Below are 15,217 nucleotides of genomic sequence, written 5' to 3' on the forward strand. Positions count from 1 at the left end.
TAAAATAAATATTTCTTTTTCTACATTAGTTCTTTAGCCATGTGTTAATGTTCCTAATCTGACTTTGTTTGTTTTTAAGTAAAATTTCATGTTGCTCACACAATAATCCAGAGTTTAATACTGCTAGATGACAACGATCCTAACCTAAATTTAATCTTAACACGTGATATTTTCCCCCAAATGGATTTCCTCCCTTTTCCTAATTATTGATATGAATCGGAACAAACTGGGGATTATCCCTTTCTTTTTGCAAATTCCTCTCCAGCCATTTATATAATATCCCTTGCCAACTTGTAGGCAACACATGTTCAGGATGCTTGTTTGTGGCTGCAGAAGATGCTACCTATTGTCCTGATTTATGGAGTCCCCTATCACTATACATTTCCATTTTGCTTCTTCCCTCTTTGGACAGTCATCTGAACTTTGGTGCCTTGATATGCATTGTGGCTGCCCTCTCTACAGGCTTTCTGATTCTCTTCACAGATAATCAGCATGTTGCATGTGTAGTATAGGACCAATGCTTGAAAACTTCATTTTCTCTTTCCTAAGTACCTGCCACCCTGCTTTATAACAGAAAAAATCTTTTATTTTCTGCTTTTCTCTGGGATGTATTTGCATTCAAGACAGAAGTACTCAGAAGTTCCTCTCCCTCCCTCATGTTTGAGTGTCTCCAACTCCCACTGCAGCTCATTCATTCTGAGCTGGAGTGACCATAAAGGCAAGGACATTTTCTGCAGGTCTGTAAATCTGAATCTATATTGTTGTCCACAAACTCACATTTGTTACTGGATATGCAAATAGTCTGCCCTTCCATCTCTCTTTTTTAAATTTGCTTGTTTATTGGTATCCTGAAAAACTTTATAGTTTTTATTGTTAACTTAAATTAATAAAGTAATAAATGGATCACTCCAGTTATTAGTTAAACTACTGTTCCAGCTCTGGGGGATTAAAAAAAACACTATAATAGTTACCTATCTGTACTCTGCGCGAACAATTAATGTTTGTTTTCTTTTTGTTATAACTTTCTGCCAACATTCTGTTCAATGGCTTTGCATCCCCCTCTCTTATTTTTGCTAGCTTTGCTGCCATTCAGGCTTGCACACTTTTTTTTTCTGGGGCCCTCCTACTCTGTGTTGCTGTAACCACTACTATTCCTGCTACTGCTCAGGTCCATACTCTGTTTGGATGCCTTGACTTATATTCTATTACCCTGCTGCACTCTTCTGGTCCACTCTTGACCGCCATCCCTTTTCTCCTCCTAATGCTGCCACTTAGGTATGCACTCTGTTGAGAGGCCCTGTCTGGCACTGTACAGTGCTAATGGCACTTCTTTCTCGGCCATCTCTCAGATTTGCACATTGATAGGGGGCCCTGACTCTCACTTCATTAATGTTGTTGCCATTGGTCAGGGTCATGCTGTGTATGGTGACACGTGTGCATCAATCTATTTTTGCAGCTGTTGCTCCTGCTCCTCCTGGTTCGCAAGGGAACTGACTAAGCTATTATGCATAAAGCTTCAGCGTTAAAACTCCAGGGCTTCAAGCTGGACAATTCTCCGTTTGCCTCTGCCCCCATTGGCTAGTTATCCACAAGCAATTACAATTTAAACCTTAACACCTGCTGAAATAGCTACAAACATTATAGTTATTAAAATAATTGTCACTTTGACACTGACCCTTTTGAAGGCAGTTAAGGAAAGGAAATAAATGTGGACTTGACACCCCTCATAGCCTGAGAGCAAACTTGTAAAAACTTCCAACCTAAAAAATAGGTATTTGGGTTTGAGCAGTTCTGACATTCCCAAAAAGTGTCAGGGCTTCAGGAAAACAAGATGAAAATGAACGATATCCTTTTTAAAAGTACTGAGTATAAATACCTGCAAGAGATTCCCAGAAGCACAGTTGTATCTCAGACACTTCAAGAATATTCTTAAAATCCTTACTTTAGCTGTGAATTTAAAGTTATTAGTAGTGATGTAAAGTAGTTTTTAGGAAACTTAGGCTTATTGAAATCTCTGTTGATTACCATATCTTTTTAGGTGGCGACTGAACGAATGAGCAATGGTGCCCATCAAGTCGAGTGGGATGAAAGTAACTTATTGCAGGAGGAACTTCAGAATTGCAAGAATAATGAGCCTGAAAAATCTGTTCGCAAAGAAGAGGAGGTCACCTTCATGACCACTTCGGACACACAGTTAAAGACTGAAAAAGTTACAAATGTGGAAAGTAAATTGCTTCATGGGGAAATGCCAGAAAGTGAAGATGACAAAATGAAAAATTTGGAGTGTACGGGCATGCATCGTAAAGCACAACAAACTCTGTCAAAAACTACTTGCACTCAGGAAAACACTGGGGAACCAGAAAAGACTATAAAGCAAAAAGTGACTCCTGGGACTGAAGCTAAGTATCAAGGACTCCCCTGGAATGATCCACAAATAGACAGTGCTAAATCGGGGAATTGCCGCCCTTTTGATGCACCAAACTCATTAAACTTGTTCAAACCTGGTTTATCGTCATCCCAGAATTTACACACTGTTACTCGACCATTTCTTCCACCAATGTTTAACCAGGGTCCACATTTGATGTACTTACCACCAAACTTGGTCCATCCCCATGTTGCACCATCTCTTCCAACTACTTTAGGAGTTACAGTGCAGACAGTACCACCATTTTTACAAAGTAAAGGAGGCAGCACTAATGTAACACCTGATCTACGTTCATATTCTCATCCAGTCATGCTCAACAGACCTTTGATTTCAGAATCCAAGATCAAACATACTGCTGACTACTCTCAGTCCCTGTTAGCAAAAAATAAAACTGAATCAGAATCCTCTCAGCAACAACAGATTTTAGCTTCCACCTCCCATGCTTCACTACCAACTTCCCACGTTTATTTCAACCCAGGCAGTGAATTATCTTTGGGACAAAAGATCCCAAACAGCCAGTTATCTAAACTTCCTGAGTGCAGTTCTACTCATCAGCGTTCAGTTGGGCCTTCAGAAAATTCACATCCTCCATTCATAGTATTTAGATCTCCACCTCAACTTGAGAAGCAGATATATCCAGAGGGATCCCATGACTTGCCACTAGATTTGTCAGCAAAATCAAGCTGTCATGGTATAGGGGTTAAACAGAATTCTTTCCCTGAGCTGCGGAAAACCCCACCTATGCCAGTATTGACGCCTGTTAAAGGAGATAGATCATTCTCCCTGTTGCACTCTAAAAATGATGTTATCACATCACAAATTCCTCAAGGTATCTATAGTGCCAGCAGTATTAAAGGAAACTTTGGTTTAACATCACCTGTTGTGGTTTTTCCAGATACTATAAGGAATGGCGCTACACTTCAAAAGAATTCAATGGATCCTTTAACCTTGCAGCCATTGAACCCAGCTTGGTCCTGGGTAAAAGGTTCCAGTAAACTGGTGAACCATAACCCACGGACTTTTGTTGGTGTAGCCAATGCTATACCTGCGTCTATGTTACAGATTGGTAGTGAAGATTCTAAGAATGCTGCTAAGCAAGAACCAATTTCAATTGTTTACCAAGGCGATTGCCAGTTATCACTTTCCAATGGTGACAAAAGTGGGGAGGCCAAAAAGGATGCATGTGGAGGTCAAGGTGTTAAAAAACCTAATAGTCAATTGCATAGCTGTTTTGTATCCAACCCCAATGAAGTGGCATCATTTCATTCAAATACATATCCTCCATTCATCATTAACCATCTTTATCTGGCAAAGGATAAAACTCCATTTCATCATTCATCATTGTTAACTAATGGCAGTTGTTCAGCACAACAGCTACCCCTAGCTCAAGGAATTCCTTGTGGGTTAACATCTTCCAGAGGTGAATATACTTTATTTCAAAGCCCACATCATCTGGGGGCTGTTTGGACTCCTCAGAACTATGGAGAAAAAACAAAAGAAGACAAGCTACAGATAATGGGTTCGCCATTATCCAACTTGGAGACTATTGTTCGTAACCGGGCTTTGGAACTATTTGCAATTGAAAGTAAAAAGGACAATCCAAAATCATTCACTCCAAATGCAATAAGTAAGGAAGGTACTCCTTCCAAAGATTTGAACCAATCAGCCTCCAGTAGTACAAATGTTGTTGACCTGAGCCGTTTACCTTTTGAAAGCAAAAGTGGTCAGAAAGATCAACAAAATATGATTTCTACAATCAAGGTGGACAAAATGGGTAAAACCAATAATGGAAATACAAGTGAAAATTCTAATAATTCAACGGGTGATGTGGATGAAGTTGGAAAAAATCAAAATGAGGAGCAAAATGGACAAAGAATAATTACTTCTTTGCTATTGAGCAACCAGCCTTTAATTAATCATAGCCATAGTATTAAAGATCTTCCTGTTGTAGAAAGTGACAAGAGGGTAGAGCTAGCAACCATACAGGAGTTGGCATGTGGAAATACAACATCCTCCAAATTATCTACAGATGCAGATCAATCCATGACTAAAGCTATATGTAATGAGAAAGAGCATTGTGGACCAGTCAAATGTGCTGTTACCAAAGAAAAGAAGGATGGTTCAGTGAAGAATCTAGTTTCTAAATGTAAAGGACCTAATTCAGTTAGATGCAGTACAAATCCATCTAGCTATATTGGAAAGAAGTTGAAATGCACTAAGAAGGAAGATATTGTAAGTTGCAAAAGATTAAATCGGGAACAGCAGACCATTCAGGTAATTATAATTTTCAACATGCTTTTTCCCTTGTTTGAGATTTTTTGTTTCATGGCTTAATGAAGATTATGGTGTTTAGAATGTTAAACACAGCTATGTGATGCAATTCTGTATATTTTTATAATAAGGATGCAGTTTCATTTTGTTTACTTTTGTATTAGCTTCAGGTTTTAATAATAAGTCAGATTATTTTTTGTCTGATAAATGATCCTAGGAATGTATTTTCTGGTATTTGGTTCCAATAAATTTGCACTAGCCAAAGGAAGAAATTATGTAATACTGAACATATAATTGATAGAACAGAATAGCTTGCGATTTTAAGAGCTAGATTGTACAGTCAGTGTAGCAGTGATGCTCATCACTGATTTTGAAGACTATCCTGTGATTTCCGTGGCATGGATTACCTTCTCTCCAAATACAGTTTGAATATTGTGCCAGCTTGGGGATTATCAGGTGTTCAGCACAAAATGCAGGAATGAGAAATTACCACCATTTGTCAGATTTATGACATTGGCTTCTTAGAAAACAGTTATTTTAAATTGATATTCCAATCTTTTGGGGATGATCCAATTTATGGAAATTTTAAGGAAAAGATTGCAATTCTGCTCTTTGGTCATGAGACCAGAAACTGACTGCAGTACTGTGAATGGAGAATCAGTTTCTTTCTTTCATGCTCTTGCTGTTCCTCTATGGAGAGAACCCACAATTGGAGGATCAGCTAGGGCAGAAGAGAGGAAATCTCTGATTGAAGGAGCTGGAACATTAGCATGAAGAGACTGAAGAATTAAAACTTATAGTGAAGAGGAAGAAGCCTGGAATTGCATTCGCAGGTTGGGTATACAGAGTAACCGGCTCTGCAGCCCTGACCTCCCTGACCCTTGAAATTGGCTGCATGCCCTCACCACTTCTGGTCTGAGAGGGTAAGCTGGATTTAAAACTAGGCCAGGTGATTCAAAGACCGAGGAGGTTGTCAATTGTTGAGACAGATTGGCCAGAAAATGTGCTTTCAGGGCTCCAGTACTATGTTAAAAAATTACAATAATAGATTATGAAACATTGCTCCAGCCCTTACTCTTCATGTACCATAATTCTCCTGCCAGCTATGCCCTCTTGCCATTCCCCTTTGTACCTCATTTTCCCATGTCACTTTATGCCCTTCTACCCATATTCGTGGCTCCTCATATAACCTATGCCTACCCATTATTCCAGACTCTTCCCCCTACCATGTCAACCCAACTAGTATCCATGCAGACAGAAGAAAAAAATAAAGTTCCATATTGCAAACTACATTCTATTAGGAAAAAACACTATTCATAAAAACACCTTCTGAGAGATCTTGACAAGTTTGATAGATATGTATTTGATAGTTTGCAAACCTTTGATAGGCACAAACCTTTTTACTATTAATAAGTCTTAGGAATACCTGACCACCCCAAAAAGTGTCCCAGGAGCATACCAATAGGAGGTACCTTACCTCGACAAATAACTACTCTATGAACCATAATAAATCCACAATGGTGCCAGACCTGCTCAGTATTTTCAGTACTCTTCTTATTTCAGTGTTCTAGCACCTGGAATATTTTGCTTTTATTATATTTCATTTATCTTGCTGTCCTTTTACAATTCCATCAATTTGAAGTGGCTGAGAAGCATGGCATTTCACCACAGATGATAAAAATGCAATACTTTTCCAGCCCTTTTAAAATGCTGCTTTGCCACAATAATGTATGTTTTGTTTTTTGTCATAAAAACTGTTCAGAACTTTTTGTCTCTGGCCACTCTCATCCCTGAATATCAATGTTAGCAGGCAAGGTAAGCAATCAAAATTATCAATTCTGATGTAGCAAACTCAGAAGTAAAATAAACTCAGAAGACTTAATCAATTTGCAGTAAACATTTTCTGAGTGCAATGTAAAGGATTGCGACCTACATATGGGATTGAAATTGAAGCTGACATATCATAATCTCCTTCAAAGTTTAAGCATAAATATTATTGTATTTGTAAAAAGAAAAGTATGTTCTACAAATATGAAATTATCTTTTAGTAACTACAGGCTGTCCATCAGTAATCATGAAGTTAGTACACTGTTCAATCAACTCTTGTTAGAATAGACTATCTCCTGCCAATACATTCGAATGGGAATGTGCTGCAATTGACATCATAGTGAGGTTTCCATGGTATGGATCCAGCCATTGGTGTTGCTGACATCATTAGTGTGTGCACATTATTGCTGTTTCATCCTCATCAACCCACTCACTGCTGTCAATACCATCCAGCCTCTGCTCACCTCATTGGCTCACCTCACTGCCTTATTCATCATTATGTCCAGAGATAGTGGCAATGAATGAGGTGGTGAGTGAGGCAACAAGGACTCTTTCTGAGAGCTCATTACTGCAGATGCTGTGAAGAAGAGTCATCTAAATTCAAAAGGTTAGCTTCCTCTCTCTTTCTCCATGGATGCTGCCTGACCTGCTGTGATTTCTAGCATTTTTTGTTGTCAGTCTTTCTGAGAGCTCCTCTGGCTCAACTGCTCTGCAGTTTGATTCTGGGACAACAGGCTGATTGGAACACTGAACAAAGTATGGAGCTATTGCAAGCCCCGCACCATCTCTGGCAGTGACATGACGGACATTGAAATTGCATGGGCAGTGAGTACAAATTCACGCTTTAGAATTTTCATCCTTGTTTTCAAATCCTTCCCTAATATAACCCCACTTAACCAGTACAATACAGCTTCATAACCCTCCAGGATAGCTGTGATTCTCTAATTCGGACATCTAAAGCATCCCTGCATTTAATTACTTCACCATTGGTGGCTGTTTCTTCAGCTGAAAGGAGCTTAAGCATTGAAATACTGACCTTAATGTCTCTGCCTCTCTACCTCAGTACCCTTTTTTTAAGAGATACCTTAAAACTTAAATCTTTGACCAAACCTTTTGTCATCTGTTTGTTTTTGCCCCATGAAGTATCTTTTGGATATTTTATTGTGCCAAAAGTGTTATGTAAACATTGAATGGTTACACCTCATTCAACAACATGTTAATTCATTCAAGCTGCTTTTGCCATGAGAATAACAGTGTAAACAAACAGGGTTTTGGCAGTTCAGTAATTGCAATCACTTCAACTGTGCATATATGGAGAAGCTTAGAATCAATGACAACTTCTGCATCTCTGTATTTAACTATATAAATGCAGGTTACAGAAATTGCTGTCACTTTTAAAGACTGAGTGACTGTTGGACTATCATACTACTATAAAATCTAGACCTAAAATGAGGTTTTAGTTCTTGAAGTTAAGTGGTAAAAATCAAGAAATGTACATGTGTAAAATGTCATCTCAAATCTGATTGTGCACTACTGTTAACACAGAGAGGGATAGTGTCATTCACAAAGTGGTATTGTTCTTTGGATAAGAAATGGTGAACTTTTAAAATACGACCTGTTCTACCCACGAAGGGCAGATGGGCAATACTGCAAAACACTTGCCTCTGAAATAATGTCACAATTAGCTGGACTGACATTTTTCTATTCAACATTTATCTTACCTAGCCAATCACCTGTCTTCTTTGCTATGTATTGATTCACCTTCATATCAAAATAAATTGCTATTATAATAATTTTTCCTCATGTTATTCATCAAATATGTCTCCATTTCAAATAATGTTACAATCCAATTACATTGCTAATAGATAAGTGGTTTGGCAGTACTGTTGGTTAAATACTAGATTCAAATCCAGATAAAATAACTCTGATGTCTGTTAGCCTGATGGGTCATACATGAAATGGTTTATCAAATTTATTAATGCAGGCTTATAGTAAGCAAAAACACCCCAAGTGTGGTACTAAATTTGCAATCTCATTCTGAACTGAAAATGTGTTACTGGAAAAGCGCAGCAGGTCAGGCAGCATCCAAGGAGCAGGAGAATCGACATTTCGGGCATGAGCCCTTCTTCATGCCCGATACGTCGATTCTCCTGCTCCTTGGATGCTGCCTGACCTGCTGCGCTTTTCCAGCAACACATTTTCAGCTCTCATCTCCAGCATCTGCAGTCCTCACTTTCTCCTAATCTCATTCTGAACCCAGGAAATAGGACGTGAGTATGATGGTGTACTATTGTAATGTTCGTGCTCAAGAGGTGTTGTTAGTTGAGTTCCTTACCTGCTATGGGAATGTTTGATGCTAATACTGCATCAGAGTGGAAAAAGTTCCATTTTGCAGCACTAGCATCCGGTACTTTGCTTAACTGCATTAGCTGCACAATAGATGTGAAGACTTCATGTTCTTTAAAAACTGAGTTATTAAAATGTTATCTGGATTCCATCTTAGTGCACACACTATATAGTGGACTGTGAACATTGTAAGGCTAATTCTAGACAGCTGAGATTGCAAAAGGTATTATTTTGACAGATAAAATTTCTCTGGACGTTGGATCACAGATTTTAGCCCATTCATTATAAATTTATCTCTGCCAGCATAATATAATGTGAATCAGAAAGTCCAGGCTCTATTGTCTTCCACCACTAGTAAAAGTGAAAGAAGCTGAATTTTAACTCTGGCTTTATCTAGGTTGAGGCTCATACTTGAATCTATCCAATTAGATTTGCACCATTCAGCAGCACTGTAGATGTTAATTAAAATTCCTGATATAAACCTTCTGTGACTGAGCCTTCTTGTTCGATCTCCATGCATCCCTTAAAATTGGTTCACCACAACATCTCTCTCTAGTGCATTTCATTTGCGCAATGTCCACTCCTACCTATCCTATCACATTGGCTACATGTCATCATCCCTGCAGGGGCTCAAGGATCTGTCCTTGGACCCTTCATATTTCTCATCTCATCTGCTTTGTGACACCACACAAAAGTTGAACAACATTCCACATGTGTACTCCACCCTATGGGAACACCCACCTTGCAGGTTGTTGAATGTCTTTGCATGATAAGACTATTTCTGCAAAACCAGTCATGGATGAGCTTTAGTTTTCTTTCGCAAACGTTGTCTTTGACCCTTTTGAACAGGGTCCTAATGCAGCTTCTCTTGAGTGTGTTTGGGTGGTTCCCGTTGTAGTTCAGGATCTGGTCCTTGTGTGTGGCTTTTCTATACACTCTTGTGGTGCATCCACTTCTGTGTTCTGCTTACCATCACATCCAGAAATTGGAGTTGGTTGTTAGTTTCCTTTTCTCTTGTAAATTTGATACCTGTGAGCATGGTGTTGATAATCCACTGATAATATGATTATGTTTTGTCCTTCTTGAGTGTTTTTAGGGCTTCCCTCTCTTTGAGGCTGTTCATTTGTCTTTTTGTTATTAAGGGTACAGTGGTTTGTCTGACTACTTGCTATGTCTCTTTGGTTAGTCTATTAGTTCTGAGCGTAAATTTTAGTTCAGCTAGGAAGTCAGTTGTTTTTGCATCCGCGAGGTTGCTGTGAGTCCCTTGGCTAGTACTGCTTTTTTGGTGACTTGAGTTGTAACCATTGTACCAGTAGATAAAGGCAGAACGACGATAATCATGAACAAGACTGAAAATGTTGAGAAAGCAGAGAAACTGCTTGCAGATACTGACACCTACCTACAGAGGGAGTATGGCCCCCACGCCACAGCTAACCAATAGAATAAACAACACGCTACAAGAACCTGCAAAAAAAACAGACTGATAACCAGGATTGACCTACAAAGGATGAAACCAGAATGCATCAACTCTTCAAGATTTTACAGATTACCCAAGGTACACAAACCACGCATACCACTTAGACCCGTTGTGGCACTTCCAGGAACTCCATCACATACACTGGCAACCAAAAAAACTGAAACATCTTGTCAACGGATCCTGACACTCCATATAATCATCACAGGACTTCCCAGACAACATCAAGAAGATAAACATAGATAGGGTCGAAGCAACTGCCTCATTCGATATAATGGTACTTTTCGCTTCAATTGGAAAAACTCTAGCTAGAGAGACAATAGCTGACCACCTGGACAAACAGAGCAGAAGACGTGACAGGGAACCAAAGAACAAGAACTGCGTACTCAGACTACTAGACCTGTGCTTGATGACATACTTTACATTCAATAACTGAATATATGAACAGATCAATGGGGCATCTGTGGGTTCACCCATCTCTGGGCTCATAGCAGAAGCAATGATGCAAAGACTGGAACAAACAGTCTTCCCTCAAATCCGACCCAAACTCTGGATCAGGTACGTGGACAACACTTTTGTAATTATTATGAGAACAGAGATTGAAACACACACAGGATTATCAACACCATGCTCACAGGGATCATATTTACAAGAGAGAAGGAAGCCAACTCCTGTTCCTGGATGTGATGGTAGAAAGAACACAGAACAGTGGATGCAGTACAAGAGCTTATAGAAAAACCACACACACTGACCAGATCCTGAACTACCACAGGAAATACCCAAACACACGCAAGAGAAGCTGCATTAGGATCCTGTTCAAAAGGGCTACAACACAATGCAGCACTCCCAACCTATGAAGAGAAGAAGAAGAGCACCTCTACAGAGTCTTCACCAAGTACGGATATACCAGCAACATCATCTGCAGATGCCTGGTAAACAGACAACATGACAAGGACTTGCCATGACTTAACACACTGCCAACGGTACTTTATATAAAAAACGTCTCAGAACTGCCAGCCAGACTTCTCCAACCAGTCGGATTCATGATAGCCCATAAACCAACAGCCATGCTCAGACGACAACTCACCAGAACAAAAGACCCTGTACCCGCCATGTGCAAGACTAACGTAATTTACAAGATGCCATGCAAAGACTGCACAAAATACTATATAGGATAAACAGGCAGACTACTAGCAATCTGCATCCACGAACACCAACCAGCCGCTAAATGCAACAGGCAGCTGTCCCTCGTAGCCATACACACAGATGACACAAGGGCCACAAATTCAACTGGGACAGCACAACAATCACAGGACAAGCTAAACAGAGGACAGCCAGAGAATTTCTGGAATTGTGGCACTCATCCACGGACTCCATCAACAAACACATAGACCTCGGCCTAATATACCAGCTACTACAACGAACAACCAGAACCAGCATCCGAAAGCAGCAGGAATGGTACCAAATAAATTCCAGAAGACACAGTACAGTATCACTTCACAGGAGGCTCCAAAGCACTGAATATGTCACCTAGACAGGGACGAAACATCTGCAAATCAACTTCTCAGCTCAGCTAACATAGCCACGAGTACAGTGACCAGCACCTGAGCTACAAATCTTTATGCAAACAGTGAAGAATTCTGCATCCTCTAAGGATGGATTCTCATGAACCTGCCTGTCCCCTTTCCCATCTATGATTTAATTTGTCTACCATCTTCAGTCTGGAATTTCTGTCTCTTCTCATTTTCTCCCTTTAAAGCCACCCTTACAACTTACTTTCTTGACTAAGCTTTAGACAGGTACCTCAATATCTCCTTTGCTGTTTCATAGTCAAATTTAGACTTGGTACTTACTGAGGAATCATTTCCTAAATTAGAAGCACCATGCTCCCTTTTTCATGTGATCCAGCCTTGGGTCCTGTTGCATTGACCACCCCCTTTCCTTCTTGCCATGAAATACTTGTGATAATCAATCATGATTAGTGATTACACTTATGACTGAAAATAGTCTGTGGTGGGGCTGTAATTTTCTGAGTTCATGATTTCAGCTATTGAGTGTCATTTGGCACTGAGAAGAAATCTCACCTCCGACTGATAAAGCCATTGGTTCACATTCATTCCAAGACTATAGCACATACCTGAGAAAATTGATACTTTAGTACAGTACAGAAGGAATATTAGTTTGTTGGCAATGATAACTTTTGGATGCAGTATTAAACCAAAACCCCAAACAGTTCAGATGTGCACCAAAGGTCAATTGTTTGAGGAGCAAGGAATTCTCCTGGGTTATCACATTCCCTTCCAAATGAAAATGATCAATAAGGCAAATTCGCTGCTGCAATTGATTATACAACAACATTATTTACCCTTCAGAAAATTCAGTGAATTTGATGTGTTTTTTTAATGGCACACAGTAAAGCACAAAATCTTTCTTTCTTAGCCACATTTTTGTATATTGTAAATGCAACACTTGATTGAAATGATTTTTGCCAGCATAATCACGGAACTGGGAGTAAAATAAAAAGTGAGAAATAGGAGGATCACTCTTAACTGAATTCATAGTTGATCAATACTGATGGTAAGGGATTGTGCTCCATTTCCTGTATGTTGCAACCAGTATCTGATCACTTCAAGAACTTTGATCTTTAATATGATAATAAATATGATTGCAAATAGAGCAGGGAGAAGTTGCCAACTTAGCCAATATTTCTTGTTATGAATTGCTAATTCATCATTTTGTTTACTTTTGGGGGGATAAATGCAGAAGTAAATTTCAAGTGATGACAAATAAATTGAAATCATTGATTTGCAAAACTTGAAAGAATAGTTGTACAGAAAGTAAACTTGACCTCAGTTGAATGTAAATTGCAGGGATCCAAAAGACGGTCAAGCAGTCTCGAAGTGAGTCGTAGAGATAGTGAAGATGATGTCTGTTCATCCAAAGGACTTGATGGCGAAAGAAAAAGCAAACGGCTGCGAACACCAAAGACTGAATGTTCTTCTAGAACAGCAATACAAGAAAAAGGTGGGCTGATCTGTAATATACTAATTGCATGTCCTTTTGGATAGTAATGAGATTTAGATTTTAAAAATGTATATCGTCCATCTTTCTGTTTGGGAGCCATTTTCTCAAAGAGAAAGGACAACACAATGTTTCAAGCTGAGCCCTTTGAATACTGATTGAATAAACATGTTTAAATTTGAATTTGTTAATTCACAGTTAGCTTGTTTTGAAATTTTGAGGGCTCATACCAATGAGATATGCTGCATTGTTACTTGGAGTCCAAGTCTCAAGTCCCTTTTTTGGAAAGAAAAAGAGCTTCTTGAAACATAATGTTTCCTACTTTTTGGCCAGAAAGTCGGAATTCTTATCATAACATGTCTGGAACAGGCGAATTAAAAACTTAACAAGATAGAGAGAAATTAACTTGTCTTGTGCTATTTAAATTTGAGGAGGTTAATTTTCATTCGCAATACGAAACTGCAATGTTCCACCAACCGACTGGAGTTTGAAGCATTGGTATTATTAAATGCTGGTGTTTTATTCAACATGTTACGAATCTAGGTAGGATGTCAATGATAGCCTTATGACGTAGGCCAGCCATGTCCGCATGCTGACAAGTGGGAAGGGACATCTAAGAGACTGTCACTCAAGAAAATGCCAGAGAGAATCTCCGGTGTGAGTGGCTTAATCTTTTCTTGTGGGTCTATATCCCATTTTACAAGTTGTCCTTAGAAAAGAAATTACTGCAGATATGTAGGATGTATTGGTTGAAATCTTCCAATATTCCCTAGTTATTGATTGATTGATTGATTGATTGATTCTGGCAAGGTTCCAATGGATTGGAAAACAACAAGTATATCACCACGATTCAAGAAAGGAGGAGAATTAAATGCAGAAATCTACAGTCCAGTTAGCCTAATACCTGTCAATGGGGACAATGGTAGAATCCATTATTATGGAGTTGTAGCTGATACAGTCATAATACTTTAAGAAAAAGTCAACAGGGGAAATCTTATAGGGGCCTAAAGAAAGTGAACTATGCCAAGAACTGCACGAGAACTCATTGAGAAGCCTGGTGAGCCCTATCTCGCATTAGGATCAACTAATTGCATCTTGAAACAAAGCAGTGGCTATTAAGGGAAAATCTTTGCTGAGGAGGAGTTAGATGCCTATTAAGAGGGATAATTACTTGTTTATCACCTTTATTAACAGCATATATCACTTGATTCATATGCAGCTTTCTATCCTACTACCCACCACAAACAAACTAAGTTCTGAAAATTCTCAATATGGAAGTCAAATTATGTTCCTGTGGATTTCATCTTGCAGCTGGTTATCAACAGCCTGTACGTTTCTCAACATGCAACAATATCTCAGGGTATGATCCACAGACGCCAACTATATGCATCTCTCATCCACAATGTTGGCATCCAATAATTGCCAGGTCCTCATAATCATCAAATACCTCTTCAAACATCCTCCAAGCAGATCAAAGCAATATTAGGATGTTTCTGAGAGCATATTTCATGAGTCGTTAGTTGTTCTGAGTACATTTGTGGTTGTGGGTATGTTCGCTGAACATACCCACAACCACAGCAACTAGCACCTGAGCTACAAATCTTTACACAAATCTTGAACATTGATTGGTAGATTGCAGCCATAGGGAGGGACTAGATAGCTAACATTCCAAGTTTAGTAAGATGCGACAAGAGATTTTGCTCAAAATCCTTCATGTAACTCAGTGAAACTGCCACTTAGTCAAAAAGCCATACAATTCAGCTCAACATTAATTTGTGAAAGGGAAATCATGTTTAATAAAATGGTTGTCATTATTTGACTACAGTTATATTTCTAAAGGTTTTCAATAAGTA

The 15,217-nt window shown here is 39.0% G+C and overlaps 1 protein-coding gene across 3 annotated transcripts in view; it reads left to right on the plus strand.

The window, feature by feature from the left end:
* bcorl1 (BCL6 corepressor like 1) overlaps positions 1-15,217 on the plus strand; it is a 265,520-nt gene that overhangs the window by 174,912 nt on the left and 75,391 nt on the right. For all 3 annotated transcript variants that reach the window (XM_087992055.1, XM_043704668.2, XM_043704670.2), the window contains 2 exons: positions 2,039-4,699; positions 13,214-13,367. In XM_087992055.1, coding sequence (XP_087848181.1) covers positions 2,039-4,699; positions 13,214-13,367 — 2,815 coding nt within the window. The remainder of the gene's footprint in view (positions 1-2,038; positions 4,700-13,213; positions 13,368-15,217) is intronic.

Source organism: Chiloscyllium plagiosum, unplaced genomic scaffold (assembly GCF_037043375.1).
Source record: "Chiloscyllium plagiosum isolate Xiang-an unplaced genomic scaffold, Cpla_swu_hap1 HiC_scaffold_11, whole genome shotgun sequence".
NCBI lineage: Eukaryota > Metazoa > Chordata > Chondrichthyes > Orectolobiformes > Hemiscylliidae > Chiloscyllium > Chiloscyllium plagiosum.